Source organism: Phallusia mammillata, chromosome 3, assembly GCF_965637545.1.
Source record: "Phallusia mammillata chromosome 3, kaPhaMamm4.hap1.1, whole genome shotgun sequence".
NCBI classification, from domain to species: Eukaryota; Metazoa; Chordata; class Ascidiacea; order Phlebobranchia; family Ascidiidae; genus Phallusia; species Phallusia mammillata.
The window spans coordinates 16,243,077-16,262,139 of record NC_137254.1 but is presented as its reverse complement, the minus strand read 5'-3'; the positions used below and the strand labels follow the sequence as shown (position 1 = coordinate 16,262,139).

The window sequence follows — 19,063 nt, the reverse complement described above, 5'->3', positions numbered from 1 at the left end:
TAGACCGCGTTTTCCCACAAATTTTGTTCGCGTCGCTTTTAAAAGACCCGATAAAATGTTTAAAAGATGTTGCATTTTTAGAATTCGCGATATACGTTCCTACAACAATCGGTGCGATACCCTTGTTTTAATGGCGTAGGACGATTTCGTACGCGTAAAATGGTTTTCATTGGCAGCACCTGTGATTATACCTTCCTGTTGCATCAGTGTAGGCTGCATAAAACTTTGTGCTGAAAAATTTGCCTGACCATTTTCTTTACACACCTGAAAGCTTTTTTCAGACACTGTTTTCTTTCGGCAAATGACATTTTTTTGCAACGCCTTAATCTCGCTTTTATCTGAAACCTGTGTATTTTTGGCTTAATGGCGTGTTTTCATTAACACTGTCTCATTTGAGGTTGATTTGCTGTTTCCTGACTCAAAAACATCATCAGCCAGTTTATTAATGCTTTCCTAATATTGATCACGAGCTGTAGCATGCCGCCAGGTTTTTTTCAAGTCAGCACGATGCGAACCTTTCAAGGGACAAGCCACAAATGTATTCATTCGGTGTGGCAGTATGCCACAGCAAAACACCTGCCATAAAACAAATTGTGTATTCGCAAAATAAACTTTAATACGCATCTAAAAGAGTTTGGCAATAGAACTAAAAATGTTACAAGTATTCTACCTTGGCACCAGGATCCGGAATTCGGTCTTCTTAACCAGGCGATCAATACTCGGAATCAGTCCCCCGAGGTTTGTCCTAATTTGACCGGGATTTCGCAGTACGTTGTTGGGTTCCAAGGACCAACACCACAATATCGACCCGAGGAACGAGAGCCCCATCCTGCAGCTCAACAATTCCATAACCGATGGTTCCTCCGGGAATGTTTACCACTGCGCAATCGAATTCCTTGCGTTGCGGTCCGACGTAAACAGCACGTTTCGCTTCCTGGTTTGGGAATGATCCATTCAACCCGCTTTCCGGAGACGCCTTTGCGGTAATGAACACGCGACATCCTCGATTCACAAGGTGCTTTCATTCCAGAATCCTGGAAACAAATTTTATGATAAAATAATTTAATCAAACTAAATATACATTTACTTACACAAAGCATCTGGTTGCTTGTGATTGTTGTGATAAAAACCTATTGACCAGGGTAAAAACCGCTGGACATCTGCAAAGTTTCTTTGTCAATTGTTTAAATAAACAAAAAGTTGTTTTGCAAAAAGTTCTCAAAGAGAATAGAACGTCTTTGTTTGTTCAGCAAACATATACCATTGTCCCTGCGATTACGCTCAAACTATGATTAAGGAACTTTAAACGCCTCGGAGCATAGTGATAGCAGGTTTCCGGCGGGCATGGAAAGCCGGAAAAAATTTTGAAAAAAGCCAACTTTTGCAAAAGTCCTTGAAAAAGTATGGAATTTATGGTTGCTAAATTGGCTACATATTCCTAGGTCTTTTTTTTTGTTTTACTATGGGAATTGCTCGATTTTTTTCGATTAAGGCTATGGAAATTTTTTTTTTTTTTTTTCTTGAAAAGTTTTGGATGGAATTTATAAACAAAAATGGCGCTGGAACCCTGTGATAGAAAACAATAGCGCCGCGCACACCAGGAATCGCATCACACCGTGAACCAGGAGCCAAGGTGCAAGTAAAGAACCCTGACCTAGAAAAACAAGTCTAAATCTGACCTGTATACAAGTCTGTACACGCAACAAGCCATACAAATTTTTAATAAAAATATTATTTTTTTAATATTTTGGTTCCGCCAATGAGTCAAATGTGTTTGTTATTTATGGATTTCTTGGCCTTATCAGCATTGCATTAGGTAATATTTCTGTGGTGAAGCTTATTACACAACGATTTTCCATAATTTCGTGGAGTGGCCAATAATCTTTTATCAGGGTGAACATCACCAAAGCGACGAGCAGTAAAGATGAAACATTTCATCTTTACCAAATGAGGCAAAACAAGCATTTGGTTCATAACAAATTACGCAGTAAATATGGGTTACAACAAGTTCGTGTTTTAAATACCATTGTAAAAGGGGAGTGGCAAGTAAAATTTTGTCAACCTTCATGCTTCCAATCATGCATTGGCGTTCATAAATCCACCCATATCCTGACGTGATATCCTAATGTTTTTAAATATGGGACATTTCTTCGTAATATTTACTTTTATGGGAAGGCACAGAAATGTCACATTCGACTAACAACATTTTCGTAGTTTCTTACAAAAGGAATTTCAGTATGTGACATGGGTTGTTCTGCCAAAAATGCACACACCCTAGTGTCATTTCTGCATACTACAAGAAATTCACAGTCCCATATTTCGACATTGTTTGATGAGGTGAGTGGGGTGCTATTAGCTGTCGTATTGCGTTTTTCTGCGGCATCTGAGCTGTACCAGACATTTGTCGTAGCCATGTAAAATGATAACCATGGATTTGGTACACAGTGGGTCACCTTGCTGAAACCAAGACGCACCTCTTTAAGTTGGTGTTGATTGTGTCTGTGTCAAACAAGCGACTGGAGGGATTAAATGTTAAGACTTTGTAGTATGATATTGGCATAAGTTGCAAAATCGATTTTATGTAAAGCGCATTTGCGTCGAAGCTCAAAACTGGTTTGCCCATCTTCGCTGATCGACCATAATGTGCGGAACGATTTGTGGTGATACCCTTCTCGTGATGGCGATGAAACACGAGGGGTTTCCCACAATGTTGTCCCGGATAAGTTTATGAAGAGCCTGGCGTCTTTGACTAAATAAGGAAAAATTGACATCAGGAGTCCGGACTAACCCCTTTCATGAGATAACGAAGAGTGATTCCAGGGATGGAAAAAGCCTCTTCCACTTAGTCGACACCGAGATCCTGGTAGAAGCTACACTGTCTAGAAAGCACTTCTAAAAACAGCACTACATCTCGGTTATTATAACTCATTAAAAAGTCGCGCATTGTTTTCAACCCCTCCCGCGCCTATGCATAGTACAACACGTAAGTGAGCTGTAAAAAGCTGAATTTGATGGAACCACAGTTTCATTAAGTAAGGAAAAAGCCCTTCTGGGGAGAACAGTTAAGAGCATGCAAAAATGTGGCAGATGATTAGTTCGGGAGCACGGTCAGCGCTGTTCACCTGATTCTACGAGTAGTGCATCAAGTCTTTCAAAAATTGAACCAAATCGGAAGGCTATAATTTCATAAGCAGCGGATTGAATTGTGTAAAGTACAGAAATAAAAATGTTAAGCAAAGCCTGCGAATCTCCTGTTGTAACGAAACACTTCGGTTCGGTAAAACCAGGAACATCGGAACTCTTATAGGGAGGAGTTCCGCCATCCAACTGGTTTTCTCAGCGTTTGGATGCAGGTTTTTGTTGCAAAAGTAAGACTGAAAGTCAAAGGTCGTCTAGAAAGAGGAATACCTCAAGGAACTTGGGACAAGAACCATTACTTTCTCGAAGCGTTCAATAACAATTGATTGTTAGCGGAAAGACCCCCAAGTGCCTTGGACACCCAATAATTTAAACATGTTGATGTTAATGCCCAACAAATTTTCAATTGCGTGAAAATGGTTAAGCGACACACCCCGGTATTTAGGTCTGCTTTCACCCACCAACCCAACAAACCTTTGACAACTCAACATACTCGATGCCACACGAGTTATATTAATGGGATCAAGAAACAAGCCCAAGCAGCGAAACAAACACAAATTATCGACAGTAAAGGTGCACAGGTTGGGGTTTTGTTAAGGGGTAGGGTGACATGCCTTAACCAATCAATGTACCGTTAAGGGGGGCACGTGTCCCTTCTTCTTACACCTTGACCTGACCGACAGTGCCTGTGTGGATAAGAAAAAACAGTTTCAGTACCTAGCAATCCGGATAAAAATATAAAAAAATCCTAAACCATTTTCAAATAAAGATTAAGCATCACATCGCAAAGCACAACTAAAATTATAAAAAAAATTCTAATTTCATTCATCAGTTCCAATGTTTCTTGTTCCGGTTCCATTCCCGTTCCCTTGTTCTGTTCTTCGGCCTTGTTGGCCAATATATCCAAGTTTGGTTCTTCGGCCGGGTTGGCCAATGAATCCAATTTGTTTTTTTCCGGCCGGGTCGGCCACAGGGTCCGGATGGTCTTCTTCCATGATGTCCATATTCCTTTGCGGGGATTTCGGTGTTTTTTTTCCCGCCTGCCTTGCCTAGGGTAGTCGATGTCGACCCAGGCCTTCGCGGGGGGTTCGCCGAGGATTTCCCGCCTTTCCCCGCGGAGACACTGGATGTGCCGCCCTTTGGATTAGTGGGCTTCTTCTGCGTCCGCGGGGATCTGGGTGGTAGAATCCCCGTCTGTGTTTCGGGGGCACCCGAGGTGCCGGCCACAGGATTCTGGTGTTCCTTTTCGGGGGCACCCGAGGTGCCGCCCTCCGGATACTGAAGTCCATGTTTTTCTTTCCTTCCGTTGAGAGGACCTCCAATGCCTGTGCAACCATGGTGTCTGTCTCGATAGCATTGGAGGGAGGAGTGGTCGACTTGCCGCTTTTCTTGCGGCTGCGACGCCCCTTGACCACTTGGAAGCCGTCATCTTTCTCCACCGGCACCAGGGTGGAAGTAGCCGAGGGTAGAGGCGGGTCCTCGACCGCCTCCTCTACCGAGTTATGGGGAGTATTCTCCCGGCTTTTGATTGCATCGCTATCATCCTTCATGTGGCCAAACTAGCGACACACGAAGCACTGTACCGGTTGGTTGTCGTATTTTACGACAAAAGCCAAGCCCCCCAATCGGATTTTCGGTCCGATCGGGTGCTCCTTCAACGCAGCGGTCTTCGCGTCGAAGTACCGTTTTCCATTGGATTTGCCCCACCGGTCTTTAAACTTCTCTTGATCTTAACACCCATAGACACAGGACACAAAGTGTTGAATTTGATGCACCAGTTTCATGTTGGCAAAACTGATTAAGATGGCATTTAAAGGTTTCCCCAAAAATATTTCAGGGCTGAACAATGTTTTGTATACATTCCAGCTAGTACTAGAAACTACACAAAAAGACTCAAGCCATTCGTCTCATTCTTTTGCTGATTGTAAGGTCAATCTAAAAACCATTTCTTCATTTCCTTTTGTTACTAATTTTCCTTCAAGTTCCACAATTTGCTGCATGCAATCCACTATTCACAATATCAGATAATTGTTTACAAAAAAGCTTACGATTAGGAACACTATACACGGACTTGAACAGTAGTTTAATCACAAACATTACATCTGAACGATGTATTCTATATACACCACTACCTTGGCAGTAATGTTTGTGATTAAAGTTATGATTAATTATCAAAAATGCCTTTCAAAATGTTTTTATTTTAGTAATACAATTATAAAACCACGCACAACCTTAACTCTCAAATATAAAAACTCAAGGCAGATTGACTTGTTACTACGCAAGCTGTCGTCTGATTGGTTCAATGAGTCGACTACGCTGATTGGTTAAAAAGTCACATGACCTGGGAAAACCCGCCTTTAAAAAGCCCTGTGGTTCGAAATCGGAAACATTGTTAAGAATTTGCAGTCTCGCAGGAGGAGAGGGGTTTGACTGGAAGGTTTTGCTTGGCTGAGTTTGACTTGGTTGGGATCTATACTGGGATGGGAGGCTTTGCAAGAGAAAGGTTGTTGCACTTGGTTGGGATCGGAAGTTTTGCAGGAGAAGGCTTTTAGACTTGGTGCGATCGAAGGTTTTGCAGGAGAGAGGGTTTGACTTGGTTGGGGTCGGAAGTTTCACAGGAGAAAGGTTGTTGACGATATGCATATGACGTGTTCCACGTCTTAGAAAAAAAACGTGCCCCTCACTCTGATCGGTTGCAATTAGCTTAAATGTCAATGCAGCTGGGCATTTATCTATTCAGCCTTCTTTTTAGTCAGATACATCTGGTCATGACACACCGCTTCGCCTGGACTACAATAAGCACACAATCACATTTTTCAACAGTTAAAAGCGTGAAGTCGACCAAGTTCTTGATTGTAGTGGTTGAAAACGTCGAGTGGCTTCGCGAAGCGTCCGGCAAGGTAGTGAATATCAGTGAGCGGCGTAAATTCGTGAACAGTGATGTCACGTCAGCCCCAATGATGCATAGCTCCGTTTCTCTCATTTTGTGTGTGTAATAAATACTAAGTGGGTTTGTTTAAAACAATCTAACATCTGCACGTAAGCAGTTGGACTGGAATGTTATGAACCCGAACCGAATGTCTTTCACAGGATGTTTTTATCCACCTCGCCTTAGTTCAGCGGTGCTTAACCTTTTTTTGTCCAAGCCCCCCTGCCCCCCCCTGAAACAGGCAAAAAACGGCTGTTTTTTAAACACTCGCAGCGATGGAACCAAAAGTCTCACTTGCCTATGTTGTAAACCAGGGGTCACCGGCATTTTGTAACGCAGCACGTTATAGATTATGCAAACATGCAGAATACATTTTAGTTATAATCTTAGTTTGTTACGTCACAGACAAAGCAAAGAATACTAATGGTGCGGGAACAACTGCCTTTTTGGTGGATGAAACATTTTTGCAAAAAAAAACAGCGGCACCATCCGAATACAAATAAGATCGTGGAAAGACATGAACCCTCGGCATTCTTGTCAAAATCGCCTCGCGAGTTGCAGTTTGGGAAAGACTGCGGGGCTTAAATTTGTTTATTTATCTTTGGACTCACGCCCCTCTTGGAAATGTCTGGCGCCCCTGGTTAAGAACCACTGCCTTAGTGTTTTCTCTCTGCCCGTGGATTTTTTATGGGACGATAGCAAACAACGCACTTAAAATATTTTTTTTCGTTTTCTCATCTCTTCGCTTGTGTTCAATGCGCTAGCGTTTTATTCGGTGCGTTGGTTGCCGCTGCACCTTGAGTAACGTTTTTATATCTATTTTAACTTTTCTATTTTATTAGTATATATTTACGTATACTGTTTTTATTTTTCACGAATCTTTCTGCTCATTCGCAGATACTGACGATGCTGTAAAAGCGAAATATACATATCTTTCAATCTGAAGGATGAACAACTAAATGTTTTTTCCTTCTGAACTTACATCCACTACAGCAGGGGTAGGCAACGTGCCACCGGTAGCATGCAGCTATTTTCCATTTTTGTGCGGCACCGTATTCAGCTATTTTTGTTTGCGTCTGTGCACATCTAGCATGGAACTTAAACATTGACACAATTTAGTTCAAAATATCCAGCATGAACCTTTTCACTAACTTCTATTTGTACATCATCCGCTTGTACTGGTTTTGCAGCAAAAGCTGAAAATATGAATTAGTGTTTATTTGATGTGCGGCCCTTTTCTCAGCATTACATTTTCCTAACTGGCCCTTGTGTTAAAAAGGTTGTCCACCCCTGCACTACCGTCAAACGTGTTTTTGTTTTACTCTATATTTTGCGTCAATTACTCGTTGCGAATCTGACTGAACATATTAGATCGCTGGTGAAATCTAAAAGCTGTGCGTTCTTAGCATAGGAGACTGAAAAAAAATAGTTCTCCCTACTGAAAATACCCTTAACTTGGCCTCTAATGACCAGATACTAACCACTGTTGCTGCGGTCTACCGACTCTTGCACGTTCTCGTATTACAGAAAACAATGACTCGAAGCCAGGAAAGAGTTAAATGCTGCATTAGACACTATTGTTTGCCTATGTTATTATTAAAATAAAATCATTTTTTTTACATTTTTGCACAAATAAGTGACATGTTGCCGTGACATTATTTTACGCTGCCAAATTGATCAAAAAAGCTAAGTATACTTCCTTTAGCACCTGAGAGTTTTTTGCGGAACACCGTAAAATAGCAAAACATTTAGACAATTTGACATTTCCGTGAAACCAAACTTCCATATAGATTGCAAATAAAATCATTATTACATAAAACTACTTGCAACGTAATATTCTGGGATAGAGAACAACAGTATATTGCGACATTAAATGCTAAAGCAATACGACCAGTAAGGCGCCGTTTAACTAAAAATCAGGTACGTACAGCGATCGCTTAAACCAGTGGTACGCGAGCATCCTTCGGTATTTGACTAATTCCGTACGGTTACACTTACACACTAATCGGTTTTTCTGACATAAAACGCTTGTTACTGAAATTCACCGGGTTGTGTATCACTTGTGCTGGGTACAAAGAAGTAGAACTTTTTGTAAACAAAATGTTTTGTATTAAGTTGTTGCGTCATAACTGCTTACAAAAACGGTTATGCGCTCACCAGTAAACTAGTTTTAGGGACTTGAAGTGGACTGCAATTGCCAAATATCTGATTCAGTGCGTTAAATTATTTCTTCTTTTTGTCGAAGCTAAAAAATGTCTTACGAAATATTCCGTCACATGCCGTTTTGCCTCGCATTAATCGCCTGATGGAAAGCAAACATATTGCGCACAAGTGTTCTGAGCTTTTTGTTGTACTACATTTTGAGATGTAAAATATTCTTTGTTGGTGGTACGCTGTGATGACACTTAAACTTGAAGTGGTACGCGACCACAGAAAAGTTTGGAATCACTGTTTGTCTTAGTCGCATATAAATGGGGTTTGCGGAAGTGTACCGACTTGACCCGCGTGTCATGTGGATTTCAGGTTTTGTCGGGCGGGTTATTTGCAAATATTACTAGTGAGTATCTCTTGCAGAGCTGCCAGGGCACTGTAATGTTGGCAGAAGAAAGCTTGTGACTGCTGCCTCTTATTGGTCACAGTCACAGACACAGCTCCCGACTGTTGTCAAACATGAGAGTCAGGCGTTAGCAAACAATCACTTTGACTGTGAACATGATTTTTTGAACGTTAATCGACGGTCTGCCACGTTGCTAGCGGTAGCCAGAGGGAATTCAACAAATGCCTAGAGACTAAATTGTGACAGGAGATAACTACAGTATTAATGTTGAAACACCCCAGAAGAATCTATATAATTTTAGAATATGAATGCTGCATGAAGTTATTGGTATATGCGTAACATGCAGTGCCGTGGAAGGTTGCCAACGTACCAATAACTACAAAACGATAAGCCGTTTTGGGTTTTAAGTGTTAGTAAAAACACATGTTTCAGGATTTGTGCGTTTAAAACCAATGCATCATATCCGAACAATATACCACAACAAACATCAAAACGGAAAAATTAAAATAATCGAAAATAAAAGTGTCGCAAATATTTTGGTGTAGACTGATGGTCGGGAACTATGGAATGCGAAGGGCCCAAACCAAGATCAGCCATGTCGGAAAGCCTTAAGCTAAACATTTAGTTTTAAACAGTTGCTTAAAAGTACGCAAAGCATTGCCACAAACATCATCAACCGACAATGTTATGCCTGAGCCAAGCAGTTTTATGTAATGAGAGGCAATGTTCGCTAGAATTGCCATTTATTTAGGACTTGGTTGTTATCAACACAAACTAAATACACGGAATCAGTAAAACCTTGCTGCGACCTGGATACAGTTAATACACCTATTTACTGTAATTGTCTAGTATTTGTGTTTAGAAATTGTAGTTGGGTTTGGAACGATGAGGTCTAAACCCAACCCAACAGATATCTTTCTATTTTGGCCCAATATTATCGGTAATAATGTGCAATTTTCAACCAATGATTTTCCATTTTGTTATGATTCAAGTTTTCCCATATTGCGCTGATTTTATTTGCCAGCAGGTTTGTTCTTCTTTGTTGGTATGAACGATCTGATGATAGATTATTTAACTTCTCCATACATATCGTTTCTAAAGTTCGGGTGGTGCACCACTGTTGTCTACAAAGCAAAGTTACGTCCGATGTACGAGAGTTATATTACCATTTTCAGGTGGTATGCGGTTGATACTTTTACTAACAACTTTGCTGTGCATGTCTGACTATTACGTAGCTGCTGTGAGCCTTCACCTTTTCGACATTTTTCTGGATTTTATTGACGGTCCAATCGCTCGACGTTGTAACCAGGTGGGTTTTGAAAAATTCTCAGAACAAACACACAAAACATACTTGACTTAAACCCGGCTTCACAATAGGCCACAATTCTGTCCTAATTTTCACCATGGCAAATCGGGCTTTCATGCCTATTTCGGGCTTCGTAAAATAAAAACTACTTTTCTGAAACGCTTACTGTAGACGAAAAATTAAGTGTTGGCAGAATTATTTTTTGAATAATGTTTTGTACAAAGTAATGTTTAAAAATTGGTTCAGGTATGTATATTTTGTGATCTCAACTTGTCGATCACATCGTTTTGTATTGTCTTATAGTGCACCAAATTCGGGGAGCTGTTCGACTTTCTAGTGGATAAGGCAGGAAACGTTGCATTTATGATGAAAGTTTGTCAAATCTACCCGAAATACACAATTTTCTTACAGTTGTGGTAGGTTTTGCGTTTCAATTGTATTCTGTTGCTAAAGAACGCATATCTACCTGGTGGTGCTACTAGAAAGCTTTTTTTGTAACTCCAAAACAAAAATTCAAAATTGAGTTTATTACCTCACAGATAAAATTATGCGCACAAATCGCCGCTTTGGCAAAAATTCAAAATTGAGTTCATTACCTCACAGATAAAATTATGCGCACACAATCGCCGTTTTGTTGATTGTTTAGTAAAGTAATGGACCATGTTTTCGTCACTATTGCACAATCTGACCTCACTTAAGACTCGTAATCCCCCTAAAAAACGCAATGCGGACCCCAGTTTAAAAACTGCTGCTACAGATCAATGATTAAGTAATTAACACAGAGTTGATAGTGTACGTAGCCGTAATAAAAAGACCACCGAGTCCTTGTTTGACACACTGACACTATGCTGAAATCCTTTCACAAACAACAATAAATGCAAGTTTACGTATTTCAATATTATCTACCAATGATTTTTATATCAATATTTATTATGCGTGCAGTACCGTACTGCCAACCTTGATTAAAACCAGTAAGCGTCGTTTGACAAATGATAACTTCATTACTTGTGACGCGGCGTAATATTGGAAACCTTGATAAAAAAAATGTTGCGTTTTTAGGACTATACTCTTGTACACGAGTGCGTGGTCGCATCTGCATGCTTCAACATTAATTGGAGAGAATGTGAAATCACGTAACAAAGAAACCATCAATCCTATAATAGCTGTCTACTTTTCCGAGGTCAGATTAACTTGGTATCAGTGTTTCAAGCTTATTAAAAACGAATGTTACCAATAAATATAGAAATGTTGTTCAAACTCACTTTAATAAAAAAAAATGATTTTCAGCCACTATTTACTATCCAAGTTTTGGGGACCGAATTTTTCATCATGCTGCTGTACATTTTGCATTTTACAGAAGGTTTTATAAGTAAGTTTTTTCTTGAAATTGTATGCAACAGTTTTATGCAAATTTATTGTATCCAATCTGTATCAATAATGTCGTTATGCAGACAATCTAAACACATTTACGATTAATAAAGTACACTGTAATGTGTGTTGACAACGTTTCTCTCTTATTATTTGAGAATCATATTTGTCATTTTACTTCTACAAAAGGGTTTACTCACTTTTAAGATTTTTAACAGTTCCAGTAAAACAATTCAAACTCGTTTTCGTTTGGATTTAAAACAAAATATTGAGCCTGAAAGCGATTACCTCAGATACAAAGAAGAGCAGTCACAGAGTCACGTGAGCGCAACGTGCGACGACAAACAATTGCGGAATATGCTAAATCCGGCACGTTAGAATTCAACTCCACAGCTATGCAAAAATCACACAATGCTACATCACAAAAAATGCAAAACAAAGTACAACGAATTTATCCTGCAATAATTTATATCAAACCTCGGAACAAATCAAACAAAATCATTTTTCATCAAATTTTGTTAAATCCAAATTTCCGATTGGAACGATTTTAAACACTGCAAAATTGTTTTAATCCTGTTAAATTAAGATAAAGAATGTGCAAAGTCCATTCAAAATGCTTCTTGCCGTTATAAGAGTAAATTATAAGTCAAACATGATTCCCTCTATGTCAGTGTTTCTCAACCTGGGGGTCGCGACCCCCAAAGGGGTCGCCAAGCACTTTTGAGGGGGTCGCGAAGACGCAACTCAACTCGGAATGATTTTATCAGTAGCATAAAAACTTTCCCTGTGACTTCTGTTTAGCATAGTAACTCACACGATTGTTTGACCTAGAACGGGCGCAACAGGAAACTTGGCCGAATGGCCTGGCGCGCCTGACCCATGTACAAAACCTGATCGGGTTTCTTCCCCGGGAGTATCCTGGGTTCGAATCCCGTGAACGACAAAGGGCAATTTTCAGTTCTCGGACTGCCGCCTGATTGTCACGGGCGCAACAATATTTGCGATTGTAGCCTATACTTCTATAATTGTAGTTTTTGGCTTTTCTTAACATAAAAAACACGAAATAGTGAAATGGTTAGTGAAAATGAGCCACAAACACAATTTTAAGGGTTTTCTTGAGTACAGCAAAACGCCGAACTATCGGAGCCACGTTAGATTGCAAATGTGTGATGAACACAATCAACACATTCTGGTAGTTAAACTTCTTGTGTGCGTGTATAAAGGGGTCGCGTTGTGTTAGAAAATCTCTGCAGGGGGTCGCATAGCAAAAAAGGTTGAGAACCACTGCTTCTATGTATTAGACGTGGTATATCTACCTCAGGATTATATTCCCTTCACCAGACTTTTACCAGACAAAACAAATATGGCATATCCATGGCAATGTCAGAAAGGCCATAACATAGATATGCCGAACGCAAGTTATACAAGACTTTACATAAACGGGGATAATTTTTGATTGGGGTTAGGACGAACCCTGAAACGATAGGTTGGCAATAATTGAAGCGGAATAAACCTTAAGGAAGCGTTAATTAAAACCCTTACAAGAATTTTTAAGAAAAATTAAAATCTTGTGCTTAACGTTACAACTACTAACGTAACGTCCCACAGCAGAAAAAAATACAAAATACCGATAGATGGCGTAAAGAGCGGAAGAATCTCAGCCCCACCTTAATAGCCCTAACCGTCAGCATTTTTATTTGAATAAATTGCTTTTGCTGGCAATTGTTTGTTGTTGGATCTCGAGTGCAGGATTGGGCAAACAACTTGTCAGAGGTGACATGTAAATAACGTAATGGGTGGCATAGAGTCTTTGAACAAATCGAGTCGTCGCATACCTTTTGCTTCCAACCCACGTGACAAAACAGGGCAACGGAAAAAAAACAGGTTCTGTTCTGAATTTTTTTCTTATTTGGCTAAAATGGGATGGCAAGTATTTTTACAAACGGTGCCTCATACACACAACACCGCCAGAAGCAACTAAAGGCCGGGCGTACATGCCCAATAATACAAACAAGAAATGACCCCAATTGAACAGATTCCTAGACCCAGTGTGAGACTGCGACTGCACAATCAAGAGTAATTGTATGTGGCATAGGCGTTTTTTTTTTATTTTAACGAACGTTGCATTCTATAGAAAGTTTCTTGGGATTTAAGTTCTGTGGTTGTAAGCATAAGTGACGTCATATTTTACGTCCACCACGTTTCATTTTTGTAAAACTCGGCGCGTAGGGTATGTGGAATATGTAAAACACTCTTTTGCATTTGTGTATTTTTTTGCGTGATTATAATTTGCTACCGTCGACGCACTTCTGCTCATAAACAAAAACGTGCTTTGTGGACATGCAAGAATTACAATCGCAAACGATACGAAATTTTCTTTACATGTAAAACAGCAATGGTTTTCTGTTAGTGGAAAGTGTTGCACTAGGCCAGTGGTTCCCAACCTTTTTTGCTACATTCCTCTGCCATTTTTCGAACTATTCATTCCTCCCCATAAGACGAAAAACAAATATAACACAAAAAATTATAGCAATTTGAAATATCAATTTATTTCACAATACAACTCAATGCGAAATTTGCGCTTGTTTACGCTCTGAGAGTAGTTGTATTCGCGGGGCGGTTCGTGACAGTGCACAACGCATGTCATCCTCAACATCAAGTTTATTTCTTGTTTTGCTCTTAATCTGCAACAAAGCAGAAAGTCCTGACTCGCATAGGTAAGTCGACACAAAAGGCATTAAAATGCGAAAAGCTGTTTCTGTTGTTTTGGGGTAAGAATCTTTCATTCCGATCCAGAACTGCTGAAGAAGTTTATCTTGATACACTTGCTTTGCTGAAGAGTCATTCACCAGCTCTAAATTTCGTCCTGGCATTCATCTGAAAGCTTTTCGACTGGCAATGTAAACGGATTTCTCACAAAATCTAAGTCTTTGTCAGATGTCTCTGGGAAGTATCTTTCGAATTCCTTCTCAAGTGTTGACAAATGCTTTAAAATTCCTTTTTCAATTAGCTCTGGCATTTTTTCTCTCTGCTATCCAGAAGCGTATCCAGTTTCTCAAACATTGCACAATTTTGAATTTGGATTTTTCTTTTCCAATTTGTCAACTTAGATTTGAAAGCCTTCAGTGCATCAACAAACTTAATGATATTGGTATTTCTACCTTGCATCTGTAGGTTGAGTTTGTTGAGTTGTTCAAATATATCACACAAATAAGCAAGAGAGGGTATCCATTGTTCATCATCTACCCAAGAGTAATACTCCATCTTGTTTTTAAGTTTTCAAAATTCCTTCAATTCCCTTCTAAGTTCACAGACTCTTCGCGTAACGTTTCCTTTAGCCATCGAGTTTGAGTGTGATAGAGAAGCACCTGGTGGTCTGAATCCATATCTTCGCAGAAATTAACGATTTAAATCATCTGATGCAGAAACTTTCCAAGTGATCATTCGGGTAATGTTTTGGAAGCTAGGGCTTGCCTATGCAACATGCAGTGAACACCTTTGCTTCTGGGAGCTTGTTTTTTTTACAGAAGCCTGAAAGTCCGAATAGCACCCCAACATTGCTGGCGCACCACCAGTACAGCAGCCAGCAAGATTTTTCCATTCCAAATTCTCAGACGCAAAAAAGGTTGAAACTTTCTCCAGAACATCTGCTGCTTTTGTAGTGGCTTCAAGAGGGGAGCAAAAAAGAAACTCTTCCTTAAATGCATCATCGCAAACATCATCAACTGTGCACATGAAGATATGTCAGTCGATTCATCCAGTTGGATTGCAAAAAGACCAAACGGAGCAGTTTTGATTTGCTGCACTACCTGACTTTTTATATCATCAGATAAATCTTTGATTCGTCTTTGAATCGTGTTATTGGATAGCGAAACTGCCCCTAGTTTTTTTTGCATCTTTTCCAAGCACTACATCAGCCATTTCCAAAGCACAAGGCTTGATCAATGTTTCCCCTATAGTGTGTGGCTTTTTCTGCTTTGCTATTTCAAGTGCCACTAAAAACGACGCTTCTACAAGTTTGTTGTTTCTTTTGAAAGATTCACCAGAAACATCCAGTCTCATCATTGTCAGAGCTTTATTCCGACGTTCGAAAAAGCTTTTGTCCTTATCTTTGTTTTGCGGATGTACATTTTGTAGGTGTTGCTTAAGTTTCGTTGGTCTCATCGAGTCGTTGGAGAGTACTTTGTTACAAAGTACGCACTGTGGCTTTTCCTCACCGCTTTCAGTGATCACTGTTAACCAGGGGGCGGGCAACATACGGCCCGCGGGCGGATCCGGCCCGCGACGGGATTTTGAGCGGCCCGCAGACAGTTTCCGGTCTTACATGATAATGTGACCACAGTCTGCCGCAATCCCCCACTACTTGCTTACTACGTCAAATTATAGTTGTAATGGACTGTAACGCTCCCCAATAGCAAAAAACTTCATAAGTCCATTGTTACGACATAACTGCCAACCTTGTGTGTGGCCAGCTTTCACGGTTTCTTTTGTTTTGACACGTGCTGCCTAGTTAGTGTTTCAGCAGTATCTGTGGTGTATGCATTAAATTTGCTGTGGTGAATAAGTTTATGTTAGATTGTTTGAACTGTATTGTAATTGTGAGGTTCTTGATTGTGTTTGGTTTAGGTGGTCAAAAATCCGTTTCAAATTACTGCATAAATACGCGATTAATGTATCGATTCAGGAATCCGGCCCGCCAAGTACTTCATTTTTCCATATCAGGCCCGCCGACTGGAGAAGTTGCCCGCACCTGCTGTAAACCCATACTGCATATATATCTCATTATATTTTCGTTTTTTGCTACTTATGTCTCTTAGATACTGCTCGTTGACTAAAACTTAGGCTACAGCTAAAATCTGCACAAGACAATGATATGTAACTAAGAAACTAGTTTCATTACACATATTGTTTACTAACTGTTAACTGTTCAGTTTTTTGAGCAACAGATTGTCAAAAAACAATAACGTTAAAACAATGGACTTTGTTACGACAATAATCGAATAATTTAAGCGCCTGAAACGTAGTATGTGGCCGTGTTTACAAGCAGACTTTATAATTAGGTATATACAAAAATATTCTGTTACATTTCCAAAGTAAAGTTTTTTTTTACAGTTTTTATGAAATTCCTCCCCTGAAATCATAAAATTCCTCCCCGGTTGGGAACCACTGATCTAGATTCAAAAACAAAACATCCAAAAATGAAATATATCCAAGCATAAAATATTCCAATTTAACTTAATATATTCGCCAAACAACAACACATATGAAGGTTTTTAATGTAAATTACTCTAAATTAGAGATGTTAAAGAACCTTCCTTCTTCCTTTTCATCACTCTATTTTTTTCGTTACAGTTGTAACCAGGGTTGCCATCGACTTGAAACCAAAAATAAGGACAACCGAAAAATTAAATTTTTTCGAAACAAAACGAAACGTTTTTGAATAAATCGTTGCATTTATACGAGCCGTGACTTAAACAATCTGTTCCAGCCACTCCTTGTTCGTAGAAAATACTTGCATCTCACAGCATCTCAGGTGTTGGTTTACTTGTAGCAGGGATTTGACCTGTATTTTAAGACAAAAGAAGGACTCAAGTCAAAAATAAGGACATTTCGAACTTTTCTAAGACACAGGCCTTCAAAATAAGGACAAATCTTAGAAATAAGGACGGTATGGCAACCCTGCCCTTTATCCCGTTTCCATGGCCGTCGGTCCGATCGGACTTGTTTCAAATTGTGGTCCGATCGGACCAGCAGCAAACACGTTTATTTTAGCAACTTATTTCCATGGCCGTTTCGGTTCAATAATTACGGGCGAGCAAAGGTCTAATCGACTGCAAGTTCAAATTTTGCGTCGGAGGCGACAACGCCGATTTCAAAATTTTCTGCAAATTTTAAGATCCAGGAAAAGGCGAAGAAGATTTTGGACATTGCGAAGGTAGTTTGTCAGAGGTCATGCCTTGTATTTTAACATAAAAATACGAATCTATCAATGTAATTATCAAAAAACATTTTAGCTTTAAATTAAATTTATGTTTAAATGAAAACAGGAATCACGAATGGTGGCAGAATTTTGAGAAAAACTGTTCAGATGAACAGTGGTACAGTGACTTTCGTATGTCAAAACAAACATTTATGGAAGTAGTAAAACTTGTTCAGGAGGGTCTAAAACCAGGTACAAATAGGTGTTGTTAATTTGAATTCTTTTGAGGTTTTTGTAACTTTAGCAACTTTGTTATTTTTGTAGATGACAGAGCAGTGAGGCAACCAATACCTTTATCTAAACGCGTTGCCATTGGAATCTACCAGCTTGCATCATCATGTGAATTTAGAACTACTGCACACTTGTTTGGGGTATCAAAGGTGTCAGTTCATAGATATGTCCTAAGGTAAATATTGCTTTATTAACAAATTCCAAACAAGTCTAGTAAGTTTAAACATTTATATTTTAAAGGTTTTGCAAAGCATTGTTGAAACAAATGCCCCTTCATATTAATCTACCAGACTCAGTTGAGGCCCGGAAGTTAGCAAGAACAACAAGAACAAAAACAAAATTCCAACAAGTCTATGGGGCAATAGATGGATGTCATATCCATATAACTCCCCCCTCTAAAGGCTTTTCAGACTACCTTAATAGAAAGCGTTTTCCATCTATTGTCTTACAAGCAGTCTGTGACAACAGGTTCAGGTAGGGCATACACTGCTAATAATTAAAATATTAGTTTTATTGTTATGCATGTTTTCAGATTCCGCAATGTGAACCTCAATCTGCATAAAGCATCCTCAATTTTTAAAAACTCCCATCTGCTACCAAAGGTTTGACTGTTCTGAAATCGGACTGTTTTTTTTATAATTGCATTATTTTGACATTTTTTCACTGTGTAGGGTGACATGTTCATTAATGGTGTAAAAATACCATTAATACCGTGGTTGATGAAGCCTTACACAGGAAGCAACTTATCTCCAGAAGAAGTGTCTTTTAATTGCAGATTGAGTAGCGCAAGAATTATTGTGGAAAATTGTTTTGGCAGGTTGAAAGCTCGGTGGAGAATTCTGAGAAAGCAACTTGGTGTTCACATTAAAAGTGCCCCTACAGTTATTGCTGCATGCTGCATACTTCACAACATCTGTGAAGAATCGTCAGCAGTTGAAGCTGATGCAAGTGATGAGGAAGAAGATATTAATCCAGATAGCCAACCATACCATGATGGTGTGCGAAGTGTAGTACGTGACACAATAAGGGACTTCCTGACGGATAAATACCCGCTGCGCATAAGCTGCCATTTTTAACAAGTGGGTTCTTTACATCTGTATACATTGTGTTGCAAACAGTTGTTAACAAATAAAACAAGTTGCATCACATGACTGGTACTTCAAAATTTTAGTTTATTAAAATCACTGTTTAAGGGACATCGGAGCAGAAATAACTTTTCACTTTCAGTGGAGATGGCCGTCAAAAACTTGTCAGTTTCCTGCCTGGCCTGTTCCCGGTCTTTTTCTGCCTCCTCTTTCAAAAGCAGGCACATTTGTTTCATATTAAAAGATTCTTCATGTTCTAAAAAATATGTGAAACACTTAATTTTGTATTACATATTTAGTTCTCATGAAGCCAATGTAGTATGAAACAAACCTATCAGTAGTATATGGTCACTTTTTACCATACAAACCTTGGTGCCGCTTTGATCGACTTGATGTCCCTACAAAGTATATGTAAAAAAATAGTGTCATAAAAGTAGTTGTAGTTTCGCATGGACACAATAAAACTTAA

The 19,063-nt window shown here is 39.4% G+C and overlaps 2 protein-coding genes across 2 annotated transcripts; both read left to right on the top strand.

Annotated features, from left to right (window-relative positions):
- The first annotated feature begins 6,871 nt into the window (after positions 1 to 6,871).
- On the top strand, positions 6,872 to 13,734 carry LOC145218804 (CDP-diacylglycerol--inositol 3-phosphatidyltransferase-like). Its single transcript, XM_080086209.1, has 5 exons — positions 6,872 to 9,933; positions 10,234 to 10,346; positions 10,990 to 11,110; positions 11,218 to 11,299; positions 13,104 to 13,734. Exons 1-5 carry the CDS (start codon positions 9,805 to 9,807, stop codon positions 13,277 to 13,279), a joined length of 621 nt encoding a protein of 206 aa, XP_079942335.1. The 5' UTR covers positions 6,872 to 9,804; the 3' UTR covers positions 13,280 to 13,734.
- Positions 13,735 to 13,938: 204 nt separating this feature from the next.
- LOC145219691 (uncharacterized) lies at positions 13,939 to 18,585 on the top strand. Its single transcript, XM_080087017.1, has 5 exons — positions 13,939 to 14,015; positions 17,346 to 17,470; positions 17,543 to 17,684; positions 18,042 to 18,111; positions 18,181 to 18,585. The coding sequence occupies exons 1-5, from the start codon at positions 13,939 to 13,941 to the stop codon at positions 18,583 to 18,585; spliced, it is 819 nt and encodes a 272-aa protein (XP_079943143.1).
- The last annotated feature ends 478 nt before the right edge of the window (positions 18,586 to 19,063 follow it).

Excerpts from the sequence above, each read along its gene's own strand:
- LOC145218804 (XM_080086209.1), top strand. The coding sequence starts at position 9,805 with ATGCGGTTGATACTTTTACTAACAACTTTGCTGTGCATGTCTGACTAT. Across the intron at positions 9,934-10,233 it reads TCGCTCGACGTTGTAACCAG|TGCACCAAATTCGGGGAGCT; the intron begins GTGGGTTTTGAA and ends ATTGTCTTATAG. Across the intron at positions 11,300-13,103 it reads TTTTACAGAAGGTTTTATAA|AGTCTTTGAACAAATCGAGT; the intron begins GTAAGTTTTTTC and ends TGGGTGGCATAG.
- LOC145219691 (XM_080087017.1), top strand. The coding sequence starts at position 13,939 with ATGTCATCCTCAACATCAAGTTTATTTCTTGTTTTGCTCTTAATCTGC. Across the intron at positions 17,471-17,542 it reads TCAGGAGGGTCTAAAACCAG|ATGACAGAGCAGTGAGGCAA; the intron begins GTACAAATAGGT and ends TTATTTTTGTAG. Across the intron at positions 17,685-18,041 it reads GTTCATAGATATGTCCTAAG|ATTCCGCAATGTGAACCTCA; the intron begins GTAAATATTGCT and ends GCATGTTTTCAG.